Source organism: Pelobates fuscus, chromosome 13 (assembly GCF_036172605.1).
Source record: "Pelobates fuscus isolate aPelFus1 chromosome 13, aPelFus1.pri, whole genome shotgun sequence".
NCBI lineage: Eukaryota > Metazoa > Chordata > Amphibia > Anura > Pelobatidae > Pelobates > Pelobates fuscus.
In genome coordinates, this window is record NC_086329.1 from 89,476,498 (window position 1) to 89,494,109 (window position 17,612).

Sequence of the window (17,612 nt, forward strand, 5' to 3'; positions counted from 1 at the left end):
TGAGCGGGAGATCCCAAAACAGAGCCACACAGCGGGCCAGATCCTGCTTGATCAAATGAATGAGATCCACCGTTCAGATGAATGACATCTCATCTGTCCCAAACCTTTCCCCCTCACGTGCACCACCAATGTCACCGGCCCTGACACAAACCTCCTCAGCTCGACACATTCGTCATAAAACTGCCCCCATGATAACCCCCTAATTCCCCGCCACCGAACCCTGGCCACTTCATCTAGAAAGCCCAAGTTCCTGCCACTCTGCGAGCTGCCCAGTAAACATATGAGTGGCCCAGGATCCACACATAATGAGGGGGACCTTTAAGAAAGAAAAGCGTTACAACAAATGTGGCAATCTGCCCAAACGCTTAATAGCAGCAGCTGAATAACCTAAGATGCCTGCCTGCGTGGCAGCCCCAATTCGAAAGGAGTGAGCCGAATACCTAGAGACGTCCAGTCCACAAGCTCGCAACGCTGTCCGGAGCAATGAGGAGAACTGGTGTTGCGTCAACGGAGACCCGTTGGACTCGGCCAGCAAACGCAAAGTGCCCCAACAGGACCTGCATCCGACATAATTGGACCTTCCTCGCACCCTTCACCTGGTTCACCAAATCCAGGAGATCCGACAATTTGTCAACCGGCAGCCGAAAAATAATTTGCACCGTATCAATCTCAATCCCGAGAAACAACAACGTTGCGACTGACCCCACCGATTTCTGCTCTGACATCGGAACCCCGAACTCCCAGACGACCGCCCGAAACGGATCCAATAACTTGACGTATTCCCACAATTCGGCTGATTGGATGAACAAAAAATCATCCAAGGTATTCAAGGTGTAAAGCATTGCTTGGTGGATTACAGTCAAACTGTTCAAAAATGCAAGCTGCGCTGTTTATGGTGCTTGGAGTATTACGTTACATTTGAACTTAAAGAGACCATATACTCACCAGAACCACTACAACTTAATGTACTGGTTCTGGTGACTATATCCTATCCATGCAGGCTTTTCGTACAGTTTATGTATGTATGATCTTTGAGGCGCAGTCTACGCCATATTTTTCTTTTGTTTATCAATTACACAAGGTTTTGGGAATCCTTGTATTGTATACCGCAGCCTTTATTGTAATGTAGTGAGCGCCTATACCTCTCTGTCTTCTAATTCTCATGCTTAATTAATCTCATAATTGTGTTAGTGGGTGCATCTATGTGACATGTTACACATATTCCAGTTCTTGAAGGTATTTGGTAAGGACTGACCTGTTCTGTAAGTGTACAATAAGTCATATAATGGGAGACTGTCCTTGCCTCAGTTCCTGGAGGGCTCCATGCTGAGGAATTGTGGCAAAATCCTGTGTAATGTTACCTTTTTGCCAGGTCTGGTCTCACACATGCCTCCTTCTCTAGTCTCTCTCAGTGGGAGGGCTTTGAAATTCCAGGGTTAGGATAAATTCTCTCCCAATAAATACAACTGAGCAATTTGCCAAGACTGGGGTGGGTGTGGAGACAGATAGTGGAGATGGGGAGAGAGTGAGGAGGAGGAGGAGGGTGGGTGAATTGGCAAGGAATATGTAAGTGAGTCAGCTAGAGAGAAGCTTCAGATTTCAGGGGCTGGCCCTGTAGATGGGAGTTACTTCCCTCCTTTTCAAACAGTAGATACAGTCTGCTCCTCACTTCACTGAGCACAGCCTGCAGCTGAGAGCACTCTCCTCCCCTCTACAAGGTGAGTTCAGTTTGTGTAATTTTAGGAATATCACGTCAGTGGGCATATCTGGGGCATACTAAAAACTGCACTCCACGACTACCTAAAAGTGTTAAATGAATAACTACAGAGAATACAAATGGCACATTTAAAGTCACAGAATACTAACGAGAATAAAGACAACACTGGAGATATAATTTATTGAGAAGTTAGTGGGTAAATGTTAGAGTGCGCCTAACTTGGCATCATGCAGACATCATCTGCGTCCATTATTTGGGTATAGTAACCCTTGCAGTGCTGGAGCTGAATTGTTACCGTTCTGAGAGTGTGGGCCAGGGTTTGGTGCAGTGTTTGGGTGATAGTACAAGGGGGGCTGGCCTTGATGGGGGGCTGGGTAGCTATGGAAACGGGAGGATGTTATCAGACACACACTTTCCTCCAAACTTTTCAATATAGAGCAAAGTTTGTAGCTCATGGAAACCTCCAAATGTTTATTTTATAATATGCTTAATATTTTGCTGGCAAAGGATGAGAGGTGTAATCCAACAAAATATGGCTGGCTGGTGCAGTATGAAAAGCCCCATGGTTGTTTTATTTCCTTACTATGCCTGCTCTGGCTGCTTGTGGGATGTTAGTAAGAAATCTTTGTAAATAGACACGTTTTTATTAGAGTAGGACGAAGGTAGATCCCCTAGCTGTTACTATAGACTGGAAAGGATACACTGGAGGTGCAGGGGTACATATCTTAGGTTTTTTTTTATACACCGAAACTAACAGATCAGAAACCGTATTAACCGAGCTAGTAAGTCACACCTCCCATACTATCTCAAGGAAGGCGCAGTTCCTGGGCTCTTATCACTAGCCTGGAGGCGGTATCTGACCCTTATTGTCACTGCATGCTGTCCCTTTTAATGGAAGTGGTGTTAAGGGCCTGTGATGGTACATTTTGCCCGGGGCACACTCCTTGCACCCTCTCTGCCAGGACACACCCTGTGCTGCTCCTCCTTCAGACAGGATCTAAAATCCTGTTTCTCCTCCCAGGTCCAGCCTCATGTTAACCTGTTCACTGCCGGCAGGCTCTGTAACTCAGGTTATACATTCCTATTACAGTGTGTATAGGAGGGGAGATAATGGGTGGGGATTAAATCAGGACGTTGTAGTGGCGCAGTACACAGCTCAGCAGCCGGTGCAGCATTCTAGAACCTCTGTTACAATGTTGCAATAAAGTTTGTCTGGAAGGGAGTGTCTGTCGGCTGACGCTGGATAACGGGCTAATCCCCAGGGGTCCATAGTCCAGCAATACCAGGGCTGCGTTGGAGGAGTTTAGAGACCACACCCTGCTGCTTGCTCGTATCCTCTGTAATGTACCAGCTGAGAGACAGTGCCCCTGCCAAGTTCATATTCCGAGCTATTCACTAAAGATCAAATTGGGGGTATTCGAAGGGAATTTCGAATGTTGATCTTTAAAGAAAGAATTTGGAATTCACTTCGAATTCTCACTTTATTCGATATCCCTGTGTGTTGAGAAGTGCAGACTGACTGTGTCATCATCGCTTTTTTTTCTTCTTTTTTACTGATGCCAAACATGTTTGGTAACAATTCTATCCTGTTTCTATATTTTGCACCTTAAAAAAAAAAAACAACACTCAAAGTACCATAACCACTTCAGTGCCCTACAATGTAAGTAGTCAAACCGCTTGGTCACAGTATTAATTCATACACGGGTCTGCCGGGCGCTGCTCCCCACCTCAGCTGATCACTCTCAGCCATTGAGCTAAGTCCTGCACCTCCAGAGAGATTTGCGCTAGAAAGGGAGTGGCACACGGCGGGCAACAGCTACGAGGTCAAACCGTTACCTAACGCATTGACTACTTACGTGGGGGCCACCGTTATCACTACAGTGCGCTGTCATGGTTGTGGTGCTTAGAATGTTCCCATCATATAAGACAGCACACATAAACGGGTACATTTTTAAATCTTGCAAGACTTGCAAGATTTTTTTTTTTATTTTTTTTTTTTTTTTATGGGAGTATGTTTACCCATTGTTCAGTGCTGCAGAAATAAAATAACCATATTATGCCATATTGGTTCCAGAGACGGCTGTTATGGTTGGTATATATTTTAGTGTATGACACACAGAGCAGTGAAGGTGTGAATATTCCATCTTACCTCTTTCCTGTTCACACCTCAGGCTGTAGGCAATGCATCAATTGGTTTCCTGCACTGACTACTTTTCATGTACAGATTACTCTTGTCACTCTTTAATTTATGTTCTCTGAATTCGAGAACTCTGAGGCTTTTGAAAAGTTCTGTTACCCACCATTTTGCTCTATTAGTATTTGGGCCACAAAAAATACCTTTAAATCACAGGCTAAAAAGGTATTGTAGAAATGGCTGTAATTAGTGCTTTATATACACAATGAAAACAAATAGTGTTCTAGATATTTCTAGTGTCTCAGCCTATATATGGCATTAGCGGTCACAAGGGATGCTACATGGAGATAAAGGCAGACGTTCGAAATATAGTGCATTAGCCGACAATGTGGGTTCCTGCATTAAGCCACTTGAGCAGGCCAGGATTCGACAACAGCCCCTATTAACATCATTACTCCGCAGCACTGTATAATGGCTGGATATGACGCACAGTAAATTCAGTTACACAAGTTTGACGTATATGAACAAGAGGGTCCTCTTCAACCTATTGTTCCTGAAGTTTTCTTGTAATTGTCCTATTTATAGTTAAATCCCCCTTCTTATCATGTTAAGCGCTACGGAATCTGTTGGCGCTTTATAAATGACAATAATAATAATAGTGGGAACCCTCCAGAAATTAACTGTGTGGTGACAGCGGCAGTCAATTATTCAGATACAAGTTAAGACAAAGCATCATGGGAGTTGTGGTTCTACAACATCTGGTGTTCTAGCTTTTAGGCACCTCTGACTTGGGGCATATGCTGCCTACACATACCTCTGGAATTGAAGTCAATTATCTGGCTGAGGATCATGGATGTTGTAGTTAGCAGTTACCTTTGTCCTGCCCTTGAGCTACAATGATGTATTTCATCCGCTTTGCTTTCAAAATGGGTGTTACTCTCATTATTATTATTAGTAGTATTAGATGGCTATCACCTCTTGAGTAAATTGAGTATTATCCCTTTAATGACCAGTGATATTCTCTGCTCCCATCACAAACTGGTCCTTGAAAACCTTTTTGCAAATGTGGAATGTTCTGTTTATAAAGCATCAGCACATCCACATGGCACTGATGTGACTGGATAACCAAGGAAGTCCATTTTGGAATAGGGTCTTTAAAGGACGTATTGTTTTGACAGCATGGACCGTTACAGGTCATTTAAGGGGTTAAGGGGGTAAATCCCATGACTTCATATTTAGTGTAAAGGGAGTGGTACCTTTTGCTGCAGCAACAGTTCAGTTTTGCAGGGTTTTCGCCGGGATTATTATGGGATATCTGTATTCCACAACATTTTCAATGGGCTCTGAAAGAGAAAAGATATTATTTGCAGTAAATGTACCGGTATATGTGATATCACGGATCACCCAGCAGCTCTGGGACTAGTCGATAGAGCCAATATAAAGGCAGCATATAGCGGATATATCGGAGTTTCAGTAAACCAGCTTTGAAAGCAGCGTTGGTCCTGCGACTTGTTGGGTGTGGCAGTGATTGGAAGCTCTGCTGCAAAAAGATTCTCTACAGATTACTGGGGATTTGAAAAATATTGTTGACGTTGAAAGTCCTACATTCAGCCAAAACCAAAATCACATTTATTTTTGTTGAATAGGAAAATATTTAAGGTGGGGCTTTGGTTGTATTACCTGTGGTGACAGATTTGACGGAGGTAGGTACCTTGTAAGGTGACCCTGGAGCAAGCTGCGTTGATAGATTGGATTAGGGTAGGTACCCTGTAATGTGTACCGCTGTGGTAATAGATTGGATTAGGGTAGGTACCCAGCAAGGTGACCTGCTGTGGTAAAAAGATTGGGGTAGGTACCCTGTAATGTGACCCGCTGTGGTAAAAGATTGGGGTAGGTACCCTGCAATGTGACCTGCTGTGGTAAAAGATTGGGGTAGGTACCCTGTAATGTGACCCGCTGTGGTAAAAGATTGGGGTAGGTACCCTGCAATGTGACTCGCTGTGGTAATAGATTGGATTAGGGTAGGTACCCAGCAAGGTGACCTGCTGTGGTAAAAAGATTGGGGTAGGTACCCTGTAATGTGACAAGCTGTGGTGATAGATTGGATAGTGGGTAGGTAGCCTGCAATGTGACCCGCTGTGGTAAAAAGATTGGGGTAGGTACCCTGTAATGTGACCTGCTGTGGTGATGGATTGGATAGTGGGTAGGTAGCCTGCAATGTGACCCGCTGTGGTAAAAGATTGGGGTAGGTACCCTGCAATGCGACTCGCTGTGGTAAAAATATTGGGGTAGGTACCCTGCAATGTGACTCGCTGTGGTAAAAATATTGGGGTAGGTACCCTGCAATGTGACAAGCTGTGGTTAAAAGATTGGGGTAGGTACCCTGTAATGTGACAAGCTGTGGTGATAGATTGGATAGTGGGTAGGTAGCCTGCAATGTGACCCGCTGTGGTAAAAAGATTGGGGTAGGTACCCTGTAATGTGACCTGCTCTGGTGATAGATTGGATAGTGGGTAGGTACCCTGTAATATGACCCGCTGTGGTGATAGATTGGATTAGGGTAGGTACCCTGTAAAGTGACCCGCTGTGGTGATAGATTGGATTAGGGTAGGTACCCAGCAAGGTGACCCGCTGTGGTGATAGATTAGGGTAGGTACCCTGTAATGTGACCCGCTGTGGTGATAGATTGGGGTGGGTACCCTGCATGGTGACGTGGTGGCAGTGCATGTTAGGTGACCCTGTGGACTAGTTTGAGTGAGGGGGAACGTTACAGATTGTACATGGTGACAGCGGCCAGCTGTATGAGTAGATGTGATGGTGTCGGTGGCGATGCACCTTGCCAGGACATACTGTGTAATCGTTTGGATGTGTTCTGTGTACAGACAGTGAATTTCCCATGGAGAGTGTTGCCTCTGGGTGGTGAAAGGGGTGAGGCACTCTGAATTCCTGGGATTCCTGGAACAATTCCTGAGAACAGATAGTCATTGGTGGAAGGGGAGCCCCACCTCACCTGCTCCTGGATGCCATTCCTCAATGATTCTCAATATATAGCACAGAGCCTGCGTTGATTATGTATTGTACACTGGGATGCAGCCTCTGGCCGATTGCTATGGAAAACAATTCATATGATCCTCTCCATGTTATTCTCCCTACTCTTCCCATTACATTTGTATCTCTGTTAATAGCTGCTACATCTTTATCAATCTACTCCCAGGTACTGGACTGCTGAGGGGCTTAAACAATCTTTATTTATACAGTGGAGAACAAACAACAACACACAGTACAAAGCATGCATTCAGTAAGAGGTGTCGCCTGGTTTAGTACTGGAACTGGAAACATTTCTTTGGAAGATGGGAAATAATGGAAATTAGTGTTCCATAGAGTATATTATTCCCCCCTTCAGTTAGGGAGGGACAAGTTTCCATCTACAGCGAATACAAGACCCCACGCCTGCTTCACTGCCAGTCAGAAATGACCATGACCTGAGGCTGGGAAGAGGGTGGGGTACAGGGGTGCAGGCTAAGCACTGTGTAACTCTTATAGAGTTATTCAATAAAGTGAGAATTGCCTGGAATTCAGAGTGGATTTCACACATTTAGACCAAAATAGCTGATTTTGAAAAATGTCTCTGAATCAGTCTGTTTTCACTTTGACTATTTTGGCCTTACATTTGTAATTCATTATGAATTTATGGCAAATCTCACCTTGTTTGTGTGTAACAAAGTCCTCAGAAAAGGAAGGGAATTGAGTAGCATGAGTAAGGGCCCATAGGTCAACACATTTATTTTGTAAAGGCCCCACTGTGTTGTCCTTGGGAGGTCGAATGCATACATTTTTTGTTTTTGTGTGTGTGTGTGTGTGTGTGTGTGTTTGTGTGTGTGTGTGTGTTTGTATCTAGTTATAGTTGTATTTTTTTTTATATATATTTTTTTAAATGCACACTGGGGACTTATATTAAAATGTAAAGTGCATTCTTCACTTTAACCAGTGTAACATGCAATTTTAAACTTGTCCCAGAGTAAATGGACCATTTCCTTACCCAAACTCCCATATAAATAAACAATCTTCAATATTGCCATAGATTTACCTTGTATACTGGTATCCCTTATTAAATGGCTTATTCACTTAACTCTGGATTTAATAAAGTGAAATCCGTAGGCAGAACCAGCTGATCAGGAAAACTCCTACAACTTGGCTATAATTACAGCTTGTCGATTTTACTGTGTTACAATGAAGCCTCTAAGTCTTCCTGATAAAACACTGTATCCACACCCTATTTTTATCAGGTCAGTTCATTGTCTTCCCCTGAAAGGGATACTGGGGGGTCTGAATAACTGGACAAGGAACAGCAAGCCTGTAAAAAACATTCTGGGCTTAAAGTATTGTTTTTAGAACTATTGTGAAGTTAAATTGGGGCCATAACACTGGCGCAATCATTACATGGTTTAGATTCATAACAGTGCGTCTCCCCCTTCCATCCTCAGTACTGCCCTTACTGATACATCTTATCAACAAAAATCAATTCATGTAACATCTCACATGCCTCCACTGACAAAAACAGGATTATGGGAGGGGGCAGTCATCCATTGGCCCACTAGCATATATGGGTTGTAGCTTCACCTGAATTAAAATAGCTGTATATACACAGGGAATATGATGACAGAGTACCGCAGGGGTTAATTAGAAGGCAGGTTTTGTGTAGGTCCATTGCTAGCCCAATACTAACTGGAATTGTGCACAAGCTTTGTCAGGGGTGTCCAATTGGTAGATCCCATGATGCGTTGCATGCCTTTTAGTATGACAAAGCATCATGGAAGCTATAGTTTCAAAACCTCTGGGGATCTACCTTTGGGCAACCTGGGCTTGTAGTGGCTCACAATATTTGTGTTCTCCAAGCCTGGACTGGCCCACTAGCATATTTCCCAGTGGGTTGCAATGTCTGGGGCTCACCGGGCTGTCAGACTGTGATGAGTAGAGTATGTATGAAGTCGCAGGAGGTGTTTGCTAGTGACCGCAGGGTGATACGAGACAGTGCTCACTCCTAAAACACGCAGGCTGTAATTGATGGCCATGGAGTTATGGCAAACAGTTTATCAACATTATATGAGTTTTACATCACTCTGTGTAGATCAGGCTTACCCAAATTCCGGCCCTCCAGATGTTTCTGAACTACAACTCCCATGATTCCCAGCCTGTTTAATTCATAGAATCATGGGAGTTGTAGTTCAGCAACACCTGGAGGGCCGGAGTTTGGGGAAGCCTGGTACTGTAGATCATATGAATGGAGGCATCTGATGTTACACATTGAAACTCCAGCAGCATCTGTTTGTCAAACCAGAGTAGCACTATTCAGGCAGAGATCTGCAAGTCTTGTGTGAAAAAAAAACCCATGCATTTGTATTTGCCCCCCACCCCAATGACCTAAATTGCCAGCCTTCACCTGATCATCATCTGAAAACATTAATTCTACTGGCTGGGTCTGGAAATTATTACTGAGCTCGGGTCGCCATGACTGGGCGTGGCATGGAAACTGGATGGATGTCAGCTATGGCTTCTGTTTAGATGATTGAGCTTAATGGGAGTTGTAGTCCACACAGATGTTTCATTCGGAAGGGTGTGCGTGTGTGTCTAGTCTATGTATGCATATGTACATATAAACACGTACATGCAACAACAGGCTGTACGAACAAATTAGACTGGCACATACAGACGCTGTGTGGATAGAGTGTGTATACCATGATATGATTAAACCACATTCTAAGCTTCAAGTTAGGGCGGGTGACCTCGCTTCCTCTTTCCTTCTCCAGGTGCCTGAGGGATGAGACATTGGTAGTCACATTCACTGGGTTAAAAAAGGGTGTTTCTGATAGATACATATTACAAGTGATGAATTGTTGTATTTTTCCAGAACCACACCCTGCTTTTAGGGGAAGCTGGGCAGAGCGCTCTCCGTCTGCATAGATACAGCGGGTAACACATACCCTTACACCCACCTCTTTACAAGTGGGCATTGTGCCCTAATGTTGCTTTAAATTAAAGTTTGTAAACTTTCTTCAAAACAGATGCATCTGGTTTATACAACACTGTACGGCAGTAGCACCTCCAAGTTAGTGACTAGTGGCAAAATATCGGACAACTCCCCAATCAAATGGTGAAAGATAATCTGAGTATATGTGTTGGGCTACTCGGTGATACAGAGAATTATTCAGTGGGTTCATATGCACAGTGATCACTTCCTTTTATTTTTCCTAACAGAACGCTTGTAGCTTCCTCTGCTCACTAACTGAATTAGAGTGATCTCTACTAAAGTAACAACCGTCAAACTGAAGATTAGGTTTACATTAGATGCACTTTACTCCATTGGGATAATAACGGTCTCACAGTACTTCCCTCCTGGAAACATATTATTAGAGGGAGTGAATTGTAGCCTAATGTTCAGCTTTAGCAGCACACAAGCTGCAGGGAGTGCTTAGGGCAATATTTGTTATTTGAATGTATTATTTGCATCATCAGGTTTGTTAAGCACCAGCTAATGAATGAGATATTGCAGAACCGCTCCACACAGTGCAACGCTTTATATTCATATAAAACATTTGTTAATGACGTTTAGATTCTATTATATGAATAAACATACCTTGGGTAATTGCGTTCATAGATGTCAATGGGAGAACTGCTATTACAGTTTTCCCCCGAAAATAAGCCCTAGTTGCTAGTTCGCTAATCTGTGTGTTCGGGGAATTTTCCCCCAACCTAGATTTGCAGGGTCCCATGCCATAGTGAACTGGTCTATGTTCTGGGGAATTCCTCAAGACAATGTAGACAATAGAGAACGTTTAGAAGCAGGGCTTAACCCCTAATGGTTTGGTTTAACAGATATGATCAGGTTGACTGATATCTGCTCATTTCTATCTTACAGGAAGCACATTAGAAATCTGCAAAAATGGTGGTCCCTTCTCAACTGGAACATGCGATGGAGACATTCATGATGACTTTCCATAAATATGCTGGTGGCAAAGATTACTTGAACAGAGATGATCTGCAGAGGCTAATGCAGAACGAATTTGCAGAGTTCCTGAAGGTGGGTCTAAGATACCGTTATTGTGGGACACATTGGGAAATATGTAGAAAATGCAATTCTGGGGTAGATTACTAAAAATGGATTAATCAGACTCTGGGCAAGATTTGTCAAAGTATTGTGTTCTAAAAAAGTGGTGCAAAAATTTAAAAGAAGACTGAGTCACCGACGGAATGTGGCTGCTGGTTTCCATGGTGATCGCACCACTTTTAGAATTTTAGATCACTTTTTAGAGCGAAACACTTTGATAAATCTCTCCTTAGTAACTTAATCCGCTATTAGCACTTTGCCGCATAAATGCTAAATTGTAAAACACAAAATCCACAGGCTATACTGATAATGAGCAAACATAAATATAGAGAGCTCAGAAAAACCTCTTTCAGCCACGTGCTACCATTTTGGAAGCCAGAGGTATCTGGGAGCTCTTGTCCATTTCCAGCTGGTAAGCCATGGCTGACTGCTCCTTCATTAGAGTATAAAGGCCTGCTGTGTCCTCTGGTAGCCGTGTATGATTTACTAATAAAGTAGTCTCATATACAGGTCTCTCTATATCTTAAGCCTTTCCATAAAAGCTCAATTCTGACTTGAGATAAGACAGGCTTCTCCTGCAAGCCCCATCGTGTCTATCACTATAGATTTATGATATTACACCTTCCCTGGGTGTAACCAGTGTGGGGTGAAGAACAAGGTTAAAAAAAAAAAAGTTCAGAAACCCGTAATTACGCTGAATTGTTGGGAAATCAAAGTGCATTTACGGCCAAAATAAGCAAGGCCATAGCTGACTTGGATAATTTCTCCAGTTTCACTATTTTGGCCTTAAATGTGAAATTCACGTTGAATTTTCCATAATTCTCACTTTGGTCAATACCCCTATTAGAGTGCAAGGTGTTAATTGTGACCTATTGCAGAACATGCAGCAGATGTGAAACATAATGTCTGTATGTTGCACATCTCTCTGTGAAGGGGATGCTGTACTATGTGGCTGTAATCACTTCTTTACTTGTATTTTCCCAAACTAATGTAAGCTAGGAATGCCCCACCCATAACATAATGGTATTGATAACATTGTCCAATGGCCTGATCAGTGGGGTGTCAAACAAAACAATGTGGATCAGGGCTGAAGAATTATTTTTTTGTTTTATTTTTAGAGAGTGCAATCTTACTTGAGCACAGCTGTCTTAGTCCACTGGTACTCAGCTAGGATATTTTAATTTTTTTTTAGAAACAGATGTCCTGGCTCCATTGTACCATATTATTGTTGTATCATCTGGTTATTTTGTAACACTTGAATTCATATTCACCTAGCACCGGTCAATTAGTAGTAGTTCTTGTCCACAGTACATTACAATTATAGAAAGGGGTTATTTGACAGGGTGAGAGGTAAAGATGAAGAAGGCTTGCTCAAACAAGCTTATAGTCTGTTAGAGGTAGGCATATATATATATTCAGCTGTGTGTGTGTGTGTGTGTGTGTATGTACAGTTGCAAGAAAAAGTTTGTGAACCCTTTGGAATGATATGGATTTCTGCACAAATTGGTCATAAAATGTGATCTGATCATCATCACAACAATAGACAATCACAGTCTGCTTAAACTAATAACACACAAAGAATGAAATGTTGCCATGTTTTTATTGAACACACCAAACTGAGAATATCTCCTAGCCAAGTTGGGCTGGGGAACAACCAAACCAGGAGTCTCTCTACCCTGGCCAGTGAAGAGATAAAAGATAACTTGTATATCTATTCACTTTACATTTTCACTATATCTATTCGCTTTACATTTTCACTATATCTATTCACTTTACATTTTCACTATATCTATTCACTTTACATTTTCTGATTACTGACCAAAACCTCTTCTCTCCAAACCAGAACCAGAATGACCCACTGGCTGTGGACAAAATCATGAAGGACCTGGATCAGTGCCGTGATGGCCATGTGAATTTCCATAGCTACTTCTCTCTCATGGCAGGCCTTGTCATCGCATGCAATGACTATTACACCCGACATATGAAAAAGTGATGGAACCCGGATCCCATATAGCAGCCAAATTCAACAAAACTTCCAGGATGACAACAAAAGGGAGATATATTCCTGAATCTCTGTTCAGCTTTCGGCCATTCCACTGCATTACTTGCCCAAACCTGAAATAAACCCTCTTTGTTTTTGTATTCTGACTCGTGGTTATCACATTCTGTGAACAAATGCAGCACCTGATATTCTTCTAGTACATAAACCTTGTAGAACCATACAGCACACACAGGGTTGGATTCTATTACTAGAGAAAAACTAAACTCTGGTAAACTTCTCTCATTGACCTAAATGGAAAAAATCTAGGGCATAATGAATTAAAATGACACTGTAGACACCGTAACTGCGTCATCTCATTGAAGAACTGATAGTGTCTGAATACACCTTGCGCCATTCTTTGATTCAGTTAAACTGTTAAATGCAGGCTTCCCCAAACTCCGGCCCTCCAGATGTTGCTGAACTACAACTCCCATGATTCTATGAATGAAATGGAGAGGCTGAGAATCATGGGAGTTGTAGTTTAGCAACATCTGGAGCTTGGGGAAGCCTTATTTAATGTTTTATAGCTTAAAGAGAATCTTCAGCAGCTTGTCCTGTGTCTGCTGCTTGTCCTAATCAGGAAGTATTTGCTTGAGCGTTTGTGATTGGCTAAGAGTGTCTGCCTATTACAGCACTCATTACTGGTATCAATCGGTCGGTCTAGAACAGGGATAGGCAACCTTCGGCTCTACAGATGTTGTGGACTACATCCCCCATAATGCTCTTACACACATAATGCTGGCAAAGCATCATGGGAGGTGTAGTCCAAAACATCTGCAGAGCCGAAGGTTGCCTATCCCTGGTCTAGAAGGAAGTGTGTAATCTAATACTTCCAGTGGGGGCCGTCCTGTGGGTGGCCAGGGGTGCTTATTTTGTGTTAAACTGCTCGAAAATGGTTCAACGCTGAATGGAGGGACAGTGCCAGATGACTCCAGGCCCTATAATTAATTCAATGAAATTAAATGGTTATAATGCCTGCAGTGTCCCTTTACGCTTGAAGTCCATGGAGGTGGTTTTCTAAGCACTTAATTGTAGTAAATAGAAAAATTTAAAAATTTAGGACAAAATAGATGATTGAAAAAATTCTGTAACTTAGCAAAGTCAATAATGATGCCTCGCTAAAGCCTATTTTTTTAAAATTCACTATATTTCAGTATTTTACTTTATTTTTTTTTTATTAACAACGATGTGTAATTGTATACCAACAAACAAGCATGCTATTAGTATGTTGTGGTCCTGGATGTCAATATTAAAATGGTAACAAAAGGGCAGAATCATAAAATAGATTTGTCTTTGATGATCGTAATGCCTAAAAGGTTTCATAGGATTCTTAATACTCTCAGTAACTCAAGCTGATTATACAGATATACCAGACTTACACCAGGATTTAAGAGCAAAATACAGAACTCCAATAGATGTTCGTGCCTGTAGTTCAGCAACATTTACGTGCACATTGACCAGTTCTGTGCTTGTTATTCATTGGGAAGAAATTAAAAGCATTCACATCACGGAGTAAATGAATGAGGAGGACAAATGTGCATATCACGCCAGCATGGTGGTCCCAGAATGTAAGCATGTGAAATGATGAGAGATCCCTTTTAGAAAAGCAAAGTTAAACTCTAAGCTAAGTGTCTCGCTAATTGCCCTTCGTTGGGAAAATGTTGGTTTCAAAAATGGTGAATGGAACCTGGATTGTAAAATTAAGTCCAGCTTGGCTATTATAGCTTGAAGTTTGCAATTCAGTTTCCAATATGTCCCAGTAATGCTTTGCATGTTCTGATGATGCAGCAGAAGATGAACCTGTGCCTCATGATCTGCTGTAGCTGTGGTTAACGGGAACATGTCTCTAGCTTTCCCAGAAGCAGGACACCAGAAATCAAACCCGAGACAGGGGGAATGGAGACCTAAATTCAGGACTGTTCACCAAATCCAGTACTGTTAAGAAGCATGTCACTGTGAATCTCAAGGAATCTGCATCAAAAGGTTAAACATAGGGGAAAATAAATCCCAGCAAAATTTTCCTTCTCTCCTGTTCATTCAAATTGGTTCTTTTGGCCCCGATTTTATAATACAGTAGTTGACAATGAAAGGCATCCGGTACTGCAGATGTTCGTGAACATTTCTCATGGTGTTTAGCCAGTTCCGAGTCTAAAATAAGATGATAACATTATTATCCATTATTAGGACAAACTAAAACCTGGTATTCCAGGACAACAGGTGGAAACCAGGTTAATTTTATGCACTATCCAAATGACATTTCCTTTCATTCTATCACAGAGGAAACAGATCCTGGGCATGTCCCAACAGGATCTGATCCTAACAAACCATGAGCCGTGCCCAGAAATCTCAGAATATCTGTGCCAAGCTCAACAGGGAAAGGTGAGAGGCATCAGTAATCTGCCTAAAAGAGGTGACATGTTATGGTAGAAGATTCAGGTTCCTAGCACTAATCCCTGTCGTTAATTTAATTCATGGGGGGGGGGGGAAAACAATGTCGTACAGTAGAAAAGTTGCATTATTTTACCACGGGCGAGAAATGTAAAAAAAAAACAACAAAAAAACTGATCAGGCTAGGAATGAGTCCAGAGTATGTCTTGCATTCAGGTCTGACAGATCTTTCTTGTACGGCTAGTGCAAATATGGAAATACAAGTTAAGCAAGTCATGGCTGTAATGTTGGTACGGGCCCTCACATTGTCAAAAGATGACATACAGGATTCTAGCATTTAAATCCTCTGGTTCTGATCTGGAGATAAGGTTGTATACTCACAATGTAGAAATTTGCATGGCGCAACTTACGTACACATTTCCCTATATGTTTAATCTGCCAAAAAGCAGATTAAACTACGGACCTCCTGCTGCAATGTCAGCAAAATCCATCTGACATTTCAGTAAGGACCAACCAGATGGGCCGATTGGTTTTAATCTGCAGGCTGCCTGCTAGAGGCTATGCTGAAGATGTGTGTGTGGGGGGAGCTAGAAGTTATTGAATGGACATTTCATGGATATGAACATCAGACAATGAGAGCTATTTATAAAAACAATATCAGAGCAAAAAATGGAGAAATCTGCAGGAACATTCAATTGTACATTCTTTTAAAAAAATGTAAAAAAATCTCCACAACTGCTTTTTATAAATCAATAAAAAAATATATATATATTTCTGGGTCCGGATAAAAAAAAAAAAAACGTTATATAAAAAAAAAAAGAAAACATTAAATGATCCATCCCAAAAAACTTTAAACAAATGGATGTAGAAATCGCGCCTGATGTTCAATTGAGCAATTATCATTTTTTGTTATTCCGTTTTTAGGTTTTATGATGGGAAGTATATTCTGTTATGTAAGGATTATTTAAACAGAGGCTCTTACCCTAACCATCGCTAACCCCCTGCCCCTAACCCTAATAAGGAACGGTTTAGTAGATTGCCCCCATATTCTGAATGATTACTGTGATTTGCTCCTGGGGTGCTCAGAGAGCCTAGGGGCCGATCAGTCATTATTACTGGATCAACGCCAAGGCACCAAGTGAACAACAATAAAACTCTTTAATATCCTTAAACACAATAAATAAAGGGAGCGCTCATATTATATCTGGATATTTATTAGATATTATTAAAAAAAACACACCCCATGTGAAGTTAGATGGAAAGCAACAATGATATTGTAGTACAGCAATATACACACAGCACAGGCAGATAAAAATAAGCACAGAGCAAATAAAAATAACAAAAAGGTGATATTGATGCACCCCCCCTCAACAGTATGAGTTCATAATAAGCAGCACAATGGTCCCACACAACTGTCCATTATCCAAGATGTACAATGATAAAGGAACTAGATAAGATGGTCGCAAGCTTTCAGTCTAGAGTGCTGTGGGTGTCCAGATTTTGTGGACTATGTCTCCCTTGATGCTATGTCAGCATTATAGCTCTAAGAGCATTATGGGAGATGTAGTCAATCCTTGGTATAGATACTACATATAGAAAGGGCATGTCCTAACCCGTTCTGTTTTCATGCCTCCTGATGTTGTGATGTTTCTGCTCCAACTATAGGGGACCTGTTTAAATTAGCATACAGAACAAATTTTAGGTTGTGACCCAGGGTGTTTAGAACCACGACGATCTAGAGCAGTAATTAAGACATCCTCTTACAGGACTAATAAAACAAATTACAATATAAGTAAATAATCAGAAAGAAAAAGTTGTGTACATGCTGGGGAATACTTCATCCCATGCACAGGAAGCAGGTAATAATCAATTGCATAGACCACTGACTGGCTTGAACAGCTAGATTGTATATGGACCCTAAATGACTTTTTAATGTGTAGTCTCCAATAGGACTAAATCTGGAATTCCACACACAGTAGGAACGCTCATTACTTACTAAATGAAGGGAATATATTGAATATGACCTCAGGTTCCCCTTTTATCAAAAGACAAGTTGCTTCAAAAACTATGGAATGGCGAAGTTATGCATCACTGGCCTAGGAAATGCACTTCCCAGCAGTATAAAAATAAAATACATAATTTAATGTATCAGTTATCCATACTGCTGGGCAACACCCAGCTTCCATAAATGTCTAGTTTTAAATAGTGGATGTAATTTACCCAACGG

General features: G+C 41.7%; 1 protein-coding gene across 1 annotated transcript; it reads left to right on the plus strand.

Annotated features, from left to right (window-relative positions):
- Window positions 1-1,608: 1,608 nt before the first annotated feature.
- Window positions 1,609-13,098, plus strand: S100A10 (S100 calcium binding protein A10). Its single transcript, XM_063440053.1, has 3 exons — window positions 1,609-1,711; window positions 10,766-10,929; window positions 12,800-13,098. Exons 2-3 carry the CDS (start codon window positions 10,792-10,794, stop codon window positions 12,947-12,949), a joined length of 288 nt encoding a protein of 95 aa, XP_063296123.1. The 5' UTR covers window positions 1,609-1,711; window positions 10,766-10,791; the 3' UTR covers window positions 12,950-13,098.
- The last annotated feature ends 4,514 nt before the right edge of the window (window positions 13,099-17,612 follow it).

What these genes read in the sequence shown, in the direction of transcription:
- S100A10 (XM_063440053.1), top strand. Translation starts at nt 10,792, where the DNA reads ATGGTGGTCCCTTCTCAACTGGAACATGCGATGGAGACATTCATGATG. An exon ending in AATTTGCAGAGTTCCTGAAG is followed by an intron (nt 10,930 to 12,799) that starts GTGGGTCTAAGA and finishes TCTCCAAACCAG; the next exon opens with AACCAGAATGACCCACTGGC.